Below are 14,971 nucleotides of genomic sequence, written 5' to 3'. Positions count from 1 at the left end.
GGCACGGGATTATTATTGCTCTTGCGAAATGTGATTTTGTAATGCTTCGAGATACTCACTCCATGTATTTGGTTCAAAAATCAATATCATAAACCTATAACTTAATAATAGACACCATAAATTTATATATCATTTGATTTTCCGTAAGATTGTAAAGAAAAAAAAAATGAATTGAATATCAAAGGAACCCCACTGACAAAAATAGGTTTATGATGAGCAAGGAACTGTAAAATCATGTTAATTTCCTTGGACAATGTTAAACTTTCTTTCAGCAGTCATACTGGACAAACAACCAATACAATGAGAAAAAAGAATGTGACAATCCATTGCTAGCTAGGTCTTCTTTGTTTTGTCTTGTTTTTGAACGTAGTTTTAATCTTCCAAATCATCCATCAAACGATTGTTGCAACTGTAATAATAAAATACTCAAAGAAGATGTTAGAAATAAATTTATGAAACGCTTAAATAAACACTCAATGGAATCAGCAAACAGAGGACAGAGTCACGTGTTCAACACGCTGTTCTTAACACGATAGTTGACCGGTACGCCTCAAGAATGAGTGATGCCTATACCCTGTGGTCAAGTCGTATCCATGATAAAAATTCCCGTTGAAAATATTGTTAGCACTACAATACTTGCCCACTCATACGAACTCAACAACAATGGCACAAAGAATAAAAACCACACAGAGGGAGAAAGACGAATAGAAGAGGATAATAGCTCTTCTGGACACAATTTGCAAATGATAAATTCATTTTCTTTTATAGGAAAAAAGGAGAGTTAATTCAGTGCATTAATTAAGGAAAAATTAAGTCACAAATTATGACAGGAATTAATTAAAAACGTTTAGGAAATATTCTATCATAATGTTGACATAAGTTATAAAACTCATTTTGGTAAGTAAATAATTTCTCCCAAGTCATAAGCCCCAAGTTAAGCAAATCAATTAATAGACAATAAAAATTCATTTTAAATTCTTTAAGATAATTCAAAATAATTTTGACCCAAAGAAATAAATCTTGGTTTACATATGTCCACGGCGCAGGCACAAGCCTTAAGCCCAAAGCCTTAGCGAGAACAAATATTTTCTTACCGCTCGTACCCTCCCATCCATATTGATAACTAAGATACTCAGCATATATGGAGGACATTTACCTCTAGTATATCCAATGTGGAACTAAAGGTCCTCTTTCATTCACTCATAAGAAAATGAGCAAGCATCCTTGGTGACTCATATGCCACAAGATCAAATCCAAACCAAGACTATTAAACCAACAAATAAACTTATTTTCTCCAACAATCCCCCACATGAATGAAATACCGATAAAAATCAGAAAACGGAAAGCGAGAAATACCACTTAGGCAAGAGGTGTCCATGAGGTCTTGAACCTTTGCTTAGTGAGAAATTGTCGGAACTACTTGATGGACAGTGAACGCGATGTCTTGAACTGCCATCGTTTGGTGTAATCCGCGATAATAACCACGCGTGATATCTCTCTAGGTGCTGTCAAGTTCGTGCCGTTGTGTTCTTTTTGGCCCTGGACAAATCCTGTTTCTCAGAATGCTTTAGAGAATTAGATCTATTCTCATAGGAAGCGACCCACTTCTACATTCAGATAGGTGAGTTCCATCAAGAGTGTTTACTGCTACACCCCACTTCAATCTTAAATTGAAACTACAAAACTCATTAAGACTTAATTGAAAGTCATCCTTCACATGCAGTCACACTATCACGTCTACACCATAGGGAAGAGACAGAGAATGAAATTCTCTGATAGTGTTTACCTTGACCCACCACAAATTAGTTGTCTCATTCAAAAACTTGATCTTGGGATCTCCAGTCAGCAAGGTTGAGTATCCTTCATGGAAAGTTTATTTAATGAGCTTAAGCCCCATCCCCTTTGATGCATAATTAACTATCTCTTTGGACAAATCTTTCGTCAAAGGGTCTGCGATATTCTCCTTGGACATAATCCAATCAATGGAAATAACGGCAATTGAGATTAGTTATTCTTAGCTTTAGCTATTACAGCTTGGCGAACACAAAGTATAGATATAGCTGGCACAGGCCTATGCTAGAGAGGAATGTCTTCTAAAAATCATCTTAGTCACTCGGACCCCTCTTGTGCTTTATCTAACGTAATACTCTCAAATTCCATAGTGAATTTGAGCAAAACATGTATGTTTGGAAATCTTCCAAAAACAGACCCTCAAACTAGAGTGAAAATATATCCACTTGTAGATTAGACTCCTCTGAGTCAACTATCTAGTTAGCATCACAAAATCCCTCAAGGACAACAAGATACCTTTTATAAACCAAACAAAAGGTAATAGAGTATTTTAGGTACCATATTACTCTACTAAGTGTATCCCAATGCTCTGGATTGCAAGTTATATCTACTTAACTTACTCACAATATATGCAATGTATGGACTCTTACAATTTATTAAATTCATCAGACATCCTATAACTCTTGAGTATTCAAGTTAAGATACTCCTTACCCTTTTTTATCTTGAGTCTATAAGAAGAATCGTACGGAGTACAAGCAGGATTACAATCATACTGATTGAATCTCTTAACCACAAATTCAACATAATGAGAACGACTAAGACTATAAATAATAGATTTATATTATAATCCTCATCCCTAAGATTACATCAACAAGGCCTAAGTCTTTCAAGTCAACGTTCTCATTCAGCGCATGTTTTAGTGGAATTAATCACATCTATGTTTGTATCAAGTATAAGCATATCAATAGCATACAAGCATACAATCACACAGACATCCTCAACAAGTTACTTGTAAATATACTTATTGCATCCACTACTCATCATCATATGATCAAATTTTCATATCACTGTTTTAAAAAACATACAAATTTTTTTTCAACTTACAAACTTTGTCTTCATAACCTTTCACTACAAAGTCCTCAGGTTGGTCTATGTAAATTTCTTTATCTAATTCACGTTTCTAAAAAAGTTTATTAACATCCATCTGATGTATCTCTAAGTTGTTTATGACAGCAATAGCAATTAGCATCTCAACGGAAGTAATTCTCGTCACATGTGAATAAGAATCAAGGAAATTTACATCTTCTTTCAGTTTATAGCCTTTAGCTACCAACGTAGCCTTATATTTATTTTTTCACAGTTCCATCTACCTTACATTTCCTCTTAAAGACTCATTTACATCCTATGGTCTTACTCCCTGGAGGTAAACTAGCAAGCTCCCAAGTCTGGTTCAGACGGACTGAGTCCATTTCACTAAATGAGGCTTCTTACCAGAATGGGGTTTCAATAGATATTATGAGTTTCTTTACGAGTTTGAGGAGTTGTCTCGGCTAGTGTTACGAAGTCAGGTCCAAAGGAAGTTTTGGTTTTAGCCCCTTTACTTCTCCTAGGATCAATTTTTACTTCATCTTCCTCTAAAGGTAAAGTCTGACTGGTTGAAGGGACATCTAGGGGATCAACACCCCTCTTACGAGAGTCAAATTTTAATGGAAAAACATTTTCAAAAAACACGGCATCCCTAGATTCCATAATAGTATTCACACCAATTTCAGAAATTTCAGAACTCACAACCTTAAATCTATATCCAGTAGTGTGCTCAGGATACCCTATGAAGACGCAGTCAATAGTTTTGGGTCATATCTTGTTTTTTTAGGTTTAGGGATGGGAACCTTAGCCAAACACCCCCACACTTTGAAGTATGCAAAAGAAGGTTGTCTACCTTTCCACAATTCATATGGAGTTTTATCTGATCCTTTAAAGGGTATTCTATTCAGGATATAGCAGGATGAGAGGACAGCTTCCCCCCACAAGTTCGAAGGTAATCCTGAACTAATTAACATGGTATTCATCATCTCTTAATGTCGTACGGTTCTTACGTTCGGCTACACCATTAGACTGAGTGAAATGAAATGAGGGTAACTCGTGTATTAAGCCAGTTTATATATAAAAATCTCCTATAAGAATTTTATACTTACCACCACGGTCAAACCTAACTGTTTTAATGGTATTATTTAATGGTTTTCAACTTCTAGTTTATTATATCTTAAAGGCTTCTAAGGCATCATCCTTACCTCTAAGAAATATAAAATGACAATACCTCGTACAGTCGTCTATAAAAGTACAAAACCCATTTCTTACCACCTCAGTTTGAACGGATTTCAAGTCAACTAGGTCCGAGTGAATTAATTCTAAGGATTTAGAATTTCTATGAACATTTTTGCTAAAAAGGTTTTTCTAGCATATTTTGATTCTATGCAAATTTCACATTTGTGTTCTTTTTCCACACTCAATTGGGTATGCAGCCTACATTAGCTAGTTTATGCATTGACTTATAATTTAATCTAAGTCTACCATGCAAAACATTCAAACACACCCACAAAAAATTAAAAATGTTCACTTCATCAATTTTCCTTTAAGCTTATATAACCCTAAGTCATATAACCGATGCCTGAAAAATCATTTCCTTAGTATAACAAGTTTTCCAAATTTAATTAAGATCTTCAATCTTTTACCATCTGCAACAGAACAAGATAGAAGAGATTCTTGCATATGCCCCGACGGACATGAAAACTTTATTCAATGCGAGAATATTACAGATATGAGCTTCTGCTCGACCTTTACCTTTTATGCAACCTCTGTCATATGAGTTACTCATATAGAGTTTCTCGACATTCCCTATCCTCTAATAGGAGGTGAACAGGTCCTCTGTTTCAACAAACATGCTTAGGGCTCCAAAGTCCCACATCATATCTCACATTGGTTATTAAAATAACTTTCCGACATCATGCCACTGGACTCGTACTAGTTTGTTTTCAACTAAATTAGCATTAACTTTCTACTAATTAAGGTTTTTCCGTTGCTACAACTGCGTTTGACCAGGAATTTACAAACAAAACAATTCACCCTTAATTAAAGCAATTATAGTTTAGGTCTATGAAACATACCTTTCTTACAAAAGCTATGCATAGTGTTGCGTTTGACGTTCTCCCTTTGCCATCTTTGGAAGATTTATTTTCAGCCACATGCCTACTATTAGCATGTCCCTTGTAGATGACACCTTTATTCACAAAACACAATTTCGAATCAGAAAGTATAATATGAATTTTAAAGATAACATCTGGATTTACAAACTTCGTTTGAACCACCATTTCAAAAAACTCATGGTTACCCCACAAAACTAATATTGCCAACAACAAATTTCTACTCGTCAGAATTTTTCAGGAACATTTCTCTGTTTTGTAAAATATCGAAATAATACTTTTACAACTCCAAAAATTCTGAAATTTTACGTGGGTAACTCTCAAGATGTATACTACATTATGACAAAAGGTTTTATCAAAATTATTTCTAGGTTAAGAGATAAACTCGAAACTCTACAGATGACCCAAAAATTCATTTTTTGCTTTTTCACTCCACAAATAACATCCATGATTGTTGGGTGCTATAATTAAAGACAAGGAACGATCAAATAAACAAAATCTATTTATACTTATCTCCTTTATAATGGAAGTGATCGGATTGACAAACCGGATGAGCTCCCCAGAAAATTTTGCAGACCCATCAACATCGTTCTTACCCATTGTTACAGATAGAAAAGACTATCGCGTTAAGATTGTTGCAACTGTAACAATAAAATACTCAAAAAAGATGTTAGAAATAAATTTCTGAAACGCTTAAATAAACACTCAATGTAATCAGCAAACAGAGGACAGAGTCACGTGTTCAACACGCTGTCATTAACACGATAGTTGACCGGTACGCCTCAAGAATGAGTGATGCCTATACCCTGTGGTCAAGTCGTATCCAGGATAAAACTGCTCGTTGCAAATATTGTTAGCACTACAATACTTGCCCACTCATACGAACTCAACAACAATGGCACAAAGAATAAAAACCACACAGAGGAGAAAGACGAATAAAAGAGGATAGTAGCTCTTCTGGACACAATTTGCAAATGAGAAATTCATTTTCTTTTATAGGCAAAAAGGAGAGTTAGTTCAGTGCATTAATTAAGAAAAAATTAAGTCACAAATTATGACAGGAATTAATTAAAAACGTTTAGAAAATATTCTGACATAATGTTGACATAAGTTATAAAACTAATTTTGGTAAGTAAATAATTTCTTCCAAGTCATAAGCCCCAAGTTAAGCAAATCAATTAATAGATAATCAAAAATTCATTTTAAATTCTTTAAGATAATTCAAAATAATTTTGACCAAAAGAAATAAACCTTGGTTGACATATGTCCACAGCGCAGGCACAAGCCCAAGCCCTAAGCCCAAAGCCTTAGCGAGAACAAATATTGTCTTCCCGCTCGTACACTCCCATCCATATTGGTAACTAAGATACTCAACATATATGGAGGACATTTACCTCTAGTATATCCAATGTGGAACTAAAAGTCCTCTTTCATTCACTCATAAGAAAATGAGCAAGCATCCTTGGTGACTCATATGTCACAAGATCAAATCCAAACCAAGACTATTAAACCAACAAATAAACTCATTTTCTCCAACAACGATGCCTTGGTCCTGGGTAGCCTAGTGCGCTGTTGCTATCCATCTTCTGTTCATTGCCAAAATACTCCTCATAAGGTACGACAGCCTGAAACCTGCATTCAGATAATCAGAGGCATGACTATACAACATTTAGTGTAATAGGCTCTACTTTTTTGGAAATTCAGCTGACGTTCAAATATTACAACTGAATGCTGGGGGAATACCTCATCAAGAGTTCGAGAAACTCGCATATTTGCTTTTTCTTTGGATCACTTTCTGCATTCTATGCGATAAAGGCCATTAATATTGAATGGAAGTTAAATATATAACTTTCAGTCATGAATCCAAAAGAACATACCTGCGAGTATTGTCTATGTTCTTTCGTGGCTCCTATAATGTGGTTATGCAAATACCTTATAAATCTAATTTGATTGGCCATTATTTTGACCGGTAGGCGATAAGAAGTTGTGAATAGTTACACTATTTCTAATGGAATTTGCAGGAGATGTGGATTCTTATGACTTATATATGTTCCATACCATATCAGGTCATTGATTGGATGATGTATTGGCTGATTCTAGGATAATTTTTGCATTAATGCTTCCGTAAAAAATACTCCTATTTCAGCATTTTTTACCTCCCGGTAATTATGGAGAATATGTTTTACGTTATAAAATTTATTACAGTTAGGATAAGACGTGGCAAATTAGAACAGGTTTAAAAGTAGTTGTACCACTATTTTTTTCTAAGTAGCAATTCAAATCAGAATGGAAATGGTCAAGGGATTGCTAGATCAACTGGAATCCCTATCTCCCGTTCTCATGCTCAAGTGGATGTTATTTATAAGAGAGCTGTTTGGAATGCTTTGAAATTAAATGGATCGAAATATAAAAGACGCTATATATATTTTTGTTACTTCAGATGGATTCAATTTTATACCATAGTTACCACTTGAACTGATTCCCTGTAGTACATCGTATAGGTATCTCCCATTGAACCAAGTTCATGGGCTTGAGCTTTGTAACTCATTGGAAAAATTACAGAAAAATTGGAAAAAAGTTACGGAACTTTGAGTCATCCGATTTGTATGTCAGTTTTGTTGCATCTTTGTAAATAGAGGCGCTTTGTAAATAATAAAAAATAATATCCTCCTGTAAATCAACCTCTGCTTCAAGCTTCTCGGGTGTAGACGGGAGGGAAGGTTTCGGGTTAAAAACCTGATCGACATGTTATACGGCAACTTGGAAACTGTGAAGCTGGGAGATGCTTTTCCTCTTCATGTTAAATGAAGTGAGAGTTATTTGGTAATCCTTCTCGACTCCCAAAAGATCATCAAAGGAGGCCACTACCCGTGCTTTTCCTTGATCCTGGATCACATTTTAGAAAGGTAGTGAGTACGCCATTTTATAGTATTCAATGTTTATTAATGTATATTGTTCCTGGTACCTCTCCTATCATCAGGACCTCTAATGCTGGTGCTTTGACGATCTTTTGCACTTCACTATCAAGTGCAATAAAAATAGTTGAGCTGGTAGGGTGTTGGACTTTGAACCTCAGCATGAACCTGGTTCAATAGTGATGATGAGAGCTTTTAGTACTCTTAGAACGTATTAGGGAATACCTCGTTTTTTTCCCATAAAGAATTTTATAACATCACCTAGGTGTGGGCTCATCGATCTTTGCTTCGCGCTTGGTGCACCACAGGTCATAATCCTCTCCTACTAATTTCTTTGTGCAGTTGCTGCATCCCCAGTAATACCAACCACCATCAGTCAAAAGCCGATTAGCAGTTACACGACACAAAAATTTATTTTGTTCCTGCAGTAACCGGAAGTTAGAAATATATACACTTTGTGGTTGGATGTTTCAATTAAAGCCAAATCAACCAGGTAGAAATGTACAGTACACCCGGCATCCCATTTGGCCACCAATAATTCAGAAATAGTCTTCCTAGTTGTCAAACAACAAAAGTGCCGCTGTGGAATTCTCTCTTTTGGTAGGCATGGTTATTTGGGGTGGGGGGTGGGGATGAGTGCATCATCATGTATGTGGATCAATCACTTCATGTATGTGAATAAGGGAATATGAGAGTGCTTTGCTTACCTTTGTCGCATATCCACCACTTCGGGAAGCTCCATGTCGAAGTAGGTCTTGGTGGAATTCGTCAATGTGACAAAAACTTTCCTGGGAAGAGGTTTGCGGGGTTGTAATTTTCTCATGTACTTTTATAAATCAATTAATCCTGGTATCGAACCAATAGATAGCATTGATGGCTTACCTAGATATTTTTTAACATAGCACCCCATTACCACAACTACAGCTGGTGCATGATCAATGCCATGCTGGTCCAAGTTTCGGCTTAGCTCGTTCGTGGCATCACCTCATAAGGTAATCTTCACATTTACACCGTTGTACATAACAAAATAAAAAAGATCAAGATCAGTGACTTCTCAACTTTTTGAAATGAACTTATCATGAACATTTGAACACACTTATACCTCAAGTTCTAAAGATTTAGACCGCGCATAATGGATCGTTGTCCATTTGCTCTCATAATTTCTTGTACACTTGTTAGGATCGTTAGAACACCGATTACATCTGCTCCACCAGAACAATAATTAAAAAATTAGGGACAAAAATAAGGCGACGCAGGGTCTGTACATGGAGACATGATTATTAAGACAAAGCTTTTCCATAGTTAAACCAGAACGTCCTGAATAAAACAAATCGGATAAGCATAAAGCAGGGCTTGCAAACAATACCTGGTGTTCGAGCAAGAGAAGTAGGACAGATCAGTAGGTGGTACGGTTTTTTTTAGTTTGTGAATCGGGAATTTGAAAGAAGAATGTGATCAAAAGGAACACTATCGTGAGCTTTATATAGTCCAAATCACGGGTAAGAGTAATGAATGGGAAGTTTCTATATATATATATGTAGAAGGTAAAAGGATTTCCAGCAGTAAATCTTGGGGAATTTGTAATGGGTATGAATGATTCTTGCCACCAAATTTAGTGAGTTCGTAACCGTTCTTATAATCTATTGGTATATACTATACGTACGTTTGCAGCATTGATTTTTTTTTTTTTTTTGTATAATAATAACGGTTTGATATCAGGGGATTAAACATGTCCTTAGTTAAATTTTTTTAGAAGGATGTTGAGGAGCAAATCTTGGGAATTTGTAATTTTTTAAGAAGGGTTAAACATATGTAACGGTTGGTATCATTAATAGGAAGAATGCATTTTGAATAAAACACGTCTTTAATTAGGTCGATCTCGGACGTCCTTTATACCCCTAAATTGTAAAGCGAAATCGTGAACATCCTTTATGTGACCAAATTGTATCCATCTATCAAAACACATTATAACTGATCCATCCATCTAGACCGTCCTTTATGTGTCCGAACTATAGATGACCGTCGATGTGAGAAAACACCATTGTCCCTTATAATATAGATAGTTTTCTTTTTAGATATTTGTGGATGAGGGAGGATCTATGGAAACTCTTAGATGGACAAGGTTAGACAAGATTTGCGTCGTTTTCTCCGCAAAACCCAAACGACAATGAATTTAAGTGTAATATTTTGATGATATGTTCCTCTTATAAGACTCTACATTTCTACAAAAAATGAACACAATTCGAGATGTATAAACCGACCATCTACCCCTTTGAATATCAGTCGTTCAAATTTAACGGTTGAAATTAAGATTGGTAGATGGTGAGGTTTGTTATCTCGAATTGCGTTCATTTTTTGTAGGAATGTAGAGTCTTATAAGAGGAACATATCATCAAAATATTACACTTAAATTCAATGTCGTTTGGGTTTTGCAGAGAAAAATAGCGCAAATCTTGTCTGACCTTGTCCATCTAAGAGTGTCCATGGATCCTACCTCTTTGTGGATAATTTGATAAGTTAGGTATTTGAGGTGTTCTGGTATCCTTCATCAATAAATTCACCGCATAAGCCAGAGCAGAATGGAGTTGTTGGGTTAAAACATTAACACAATTTTGGTTTGGTGAAACCCTGCTGATCCAATCAAATCTATCCAACCCCATAACTTTATATTCTTTGGTCGTGCATGTTGTTCTCGGGTGAAATCATACACATGTTTCAATCTTGATCCTAGGAGGAAGGTATGTATATTCATTGGGTACTCTTCTAGTCACATAGGCTAAAGATGCCTTGATCTTTTCACTACTAAATTTTTTATATCTAGGCGTATCCCTTTTGATGAAAAGCTCTTTCTTGCTCTAATTTACAAGTTAACTGTTTTTCAACTAACCCATATTTACTTGTCTCAAACATTCTTTATTTGTACATGTTAGTACTCTTCATTAATCTATTTATAAAAGAAAAATGCACTCTTCCTGATCATTCTTTTCAATCTTTTTCTTTTATAACTTACTTCAACACCTATTTGTTTTCCAAGTAGTTATCAAGGATATTGCCATAAATCCAGTTGTTGGTAAGGATATTGCCATAAATCCAATTGTTCGTAAGGATTCGTTGCAAATGTTGTTATTAGTTTTACTCGTTCAATGACTATTAAAGCTCAACGTGGCATGTCTTCAAACAAAGGTTCAATTTTCCACTTGAAATTGCATGTTGGATATGGACTACTCCAAATTGCATGTTGGATATGGTCTACTCCTAGTTTTATACCAATTCGAAAAGATAACTAGAAATTGGTGAAGATCCAATGATTTGGTAACGCCCTATGAGATTTCTTACGTCTACTCTATTGTGGAATCTTTGGAGTTCAGAAATAACAAAGGTCTTCAATAACATGTTGGATAACCCCCAAGTGGTGATTAACAAAGTTAAGGCGTTATTTTTCACTTGGGTGAAGAGATATTTTCTTGATCACTAAAGAAAAAATGTCATAATAAACTAACATATATCTAAAAATGGTAGTGGGGATGTTCAAGAAAATTTAAAAGTTAGACTAGCAGGAATGTTGGAGTGGTGATATTTCTTTTCTTTGCGTTAAAGGATAAAAGAAACGAAGAAACTGATTCATACATGATTTCCCTTTCTCGGAATAATATCTAGGTTGCAAGGACTTCCAGAAATTATTCTACTTTGTAATCTTATTGATATGCATGAACTTTATCGAGAATTTATCATTTCAATTATTAGTCGTTAGACTTTTCACTACACATACACATGTTGTTGTACTTTCTCTATTCATTACAACTTATACGTTATTAGACATTACACATGTTGGTGCAAGTGTCAAGGGGGGTATTGGAGGTTTAGAAAGCGGAAATGGTGGTTCCAATAATCGTGATGGTTGTACCAAAAGTAGTCCAGTTGTTGAGAAGGGTTCTCCTTTTCATGTTGTGGTTATTGTAATCACAATGACTTTCTTATTCTTCTGTGTGTTCTCTATGTAAATTAAGATATTGTATATGTCATTCATTTTATGATGTTCTGAAATATAAATCGTGTGGTCACTTAAGTATTCATTTTTTTCTTTTTTATGCTTTCAAGTAATAATCATTTATCACATTTATATGTGTAACCAATTATTACGAGTCACAAATGCATTTTAATGTTACATTTGAGTTATTATTTAACATTATCATATGTATAGTTAAGTGTTATTTGCATCATATATGGAATGTTCGATCCAAAAGGTGTCGCCAAAAGTATAATACTAGAGTTCCGAACTTGTATGGTTGTATCTATTTTTCGAAGGCAAAGATGCTTGTAGCCAAGCAAAAACATCGTCATTGCAAGCTATCTAGGTTAATTACTACATATAGCAGAATGAATTAAGTCAATATAAATTTGTACCAATACAACTTTGAGTGGTTGCCTAGAAAATGACATCGGTTCTCACTTTTTTTTAGTTATCTTAGTTTTGATTTTTAGATACATGTAAAGTATCGTAGATGGTTGAACGAGTGGAAAAGAGACGGAATAGAAGAAAATAATCAGTTAGCTTCTTGGGCTTGGGTTAGCCAAAGTATTTTACCAATTCGAACAACAACACATCAATAATTTACTCTCATGTTACGTGTCGGCTGTCGTTTCCAATGGTTAAAAAAATATTGTAGATTCTTATCCAATGGGTAGAAAATATGGAATCAACCTGAGGTGTACCAGGTCTTCAGTAGGTATTCTTGTGGGGAATTTTTATGGCCACACATAATACGTGGCTAAAATATGTGGCCAAGTTATTTTTATTCATGTTACAATTGTACTTTGATGTCTGTCAATTTTCAAAAGTATTTATGGCTTCACATCTCTTTAAATATAATCTATTGATTATTCACTTTACGATGAGGTCGTACTTCTTCATCTCATCATCTGTAACAACACCTAATATTTACTTAACGATCGTCATCACCTTTAAACCCACAACTCACCTTCGAACAATATCAAGCAATAACAAGCATAATATTTTTTTAAGATAATCATAAATACAATTCTTTTTTAAACAAGAAAATCAGAATGATATATTAAAAGTTCATGATTTTTGTCATTTATCCTTGTTATTCAACATCGAAACTCATTTAATCTATGTTTCATCAAAATAAATAATATTTTCAAAGGTACGGATTTCTATCTCATATAGACCAAATCAAGATCTTAGGTAAACTTAAGTCTAAAAACCTAAGGTTTCTTATATTATTTCCTAATTCCCAAATCAGTTTCAACTCGTACAAACCAAAACATATATCAAACTTAATTAATTCTCCATATCAACAATTGGCTTCGCTTAAAGTCCGCAATTTTCTAATTTGAGAATGGTTTATGCTTTTGATTTTAGTTGGGCACAACAATTTTCTTTATTTAGAGTTTAAAGGGAACCCAGGAGAGGTGAGAACCGAGAAGAAGAAAGAGAACATGGATTAAAGAACCTAAAAAACTCTAAGTTAATAGAGATTTCACAATTCTAATCACATAAGGATTACACGTGGCAATAAAATTCCCCACGGGAATATCCTCGGTCAGTATAAGATTATTGGTTTTCTTATGCTGTTAAGAAATGGTGGAAAATTAAATAGTTAAATTGACCTCTATATATTGTGTTTTTATTGGAGAAACTTTTTTTACTCTTCCACAATCCTTCATTTTCTCTCTTTCTCAGTAGAAGTGAAAATATCTAAAACAAGTAAAGCAATTAATCAAATCGAAGGATGCAGTGAAATTTACAATCGCGGAATAAAAATGAAAACAACAAAACCAATTGCTTGTCTTTGGTTTCTTATAATTTCTTCTTATTCAGACATATCTTTAGCTTTACCTCGCCAGATGAAGAGTTTTTCAGGTATTTTCCTTTGTTTTCCTGATAACCTCAGTTCTTCGAGATAGAGTTGTATGCGTCTTTTAATTATGAAACTCGATTCAATAATTCATGTTGCATGAAAATATAATATGACAAATATTATATATCATGGTCTTAAATTTAAACTTTTTATTTATTTGATATTCTAGGTGGTAACCAGCGTACAACACTTGAAGGAAATACACAACTCAACATAATTATCAAACCAGGTGGCGGGATAGGTGGTGGTGGTGGCGGTGGTGGAGTCAGCGGCGGTGGTATAATTCCTGGTAGTGGCACAAGCGGTAGTGGTAGCGGTATTGGCATAGGAACTGGTAGTACCGGTGTTATTCAAGGAACTGGTGGCAGTGCAAATGGTGGTCGAGGAGGTGTTAGTAGTGGTGGACGAGGCAATGTCAGAGGGGGTACTCTCGAAGAAGCGGCTAAAGCTGCAGCCTTAGCTAATCGTAATAATGCTAATTACAATCCCTTCAAAGGTGCCCAAATACCTTTATTTTCTACAATGATACTACATATAATTATCTGGTCGTTAGAATTGACCTAATTACGACTAGGTGATATGTAATTAAGTAGCACAACAATGTACATTGTGTATATGATAATTACTAATTTAGAAAAAAAAATTATTTTCTAGTTAAAATGTGAAAGTTGAAGGTAAGCATTTAACTAGGTATAAATTAAAAAAAAAAGAAAAAAATAGGAAAAAATAGAGTAGGCGCACGTAGAGATATATGAATTTATGTGTCGTTGTTACTCTTTTTTACCGTTTAATGAAGTAATAGTGCAATAGGAACACTAGATTGTAAAGTCAAATACTTTATTGACTGTTAGTCCAGTTTAGTAATTTTATGTTAACTCTTTTTATATTTGGCGAACTATATATTTACTTTTTATTAAAAGTTATGAGCTAATCCTCGACAAACCGTTAGGTTGTAATTGTTATTGCTTCAATTATGATACTTGATCGATGTGTTAATAGGTCTAGGTACCTAGACGCACATTTATGACTCCTTCATATATCTTCAAGTATTATATTAGATGCCTGAAAGATTTTACTTTATATTTTAAATTCAATAAATCCCAAAATATTGTATTTAATTTTATCCGTTAAAGTATTCTCTTTTAAGTTTTAACTCATTATTGAGAAAAAATTATTTATCGT

The 14,971-nt window shown here is 34.5% G+C and overlaps 1 protein-coding gene across 1 annotated transcript; it reads left to right on the top strand.

Annotated features, from left to right (window-relative positions):
• The first annotated feature begins 13,426 nt into the window (after window positions 1-13,426).
• LOC113333678 (glycine-rich protein DOT1-like) lies at window positions 13,427-14,712 on the top strand. The gene is made up of 2 exons (XM_026580106.1): window positions 13,427-13,791; window positions 13,959-14,712. The coding sequence occupies exons 1-2, from the start codon at window positions 13,692-13,694 to the stop codon at window positions 14,351-14,353; spliced, it is 495 nt and encodes a 164-aa protein (XP_026435891.1). The 5' UTR covers window positions 13,427-13,691; the 3' UTR covers window positions 14,354-14,712.
• Window positions 14,713-14,971: the final 259 nt, after the last annotated feature.

Source organism: Papaver somniferum, chromosome 1 (genome assembly GCF_003573695.1).
Source record: "Papaver somniferum cultivar HN1 chromosome 1, ASM357369v1, whole genome shotgun sequence".
Classification (NCBI taxonomy): domain Eukaryota; kingdom Viridiplantae; phylum Streptophyta; class Magnoliopsida; order Ranunculales; family Papaveraceae; genus Papaver; species Papaver somniferum.
The sequence above is the reverse complement of the archived record's forward strand: the minus strand, read 5'-3'. Positions and strand labels throughout refer to the sequence as shown.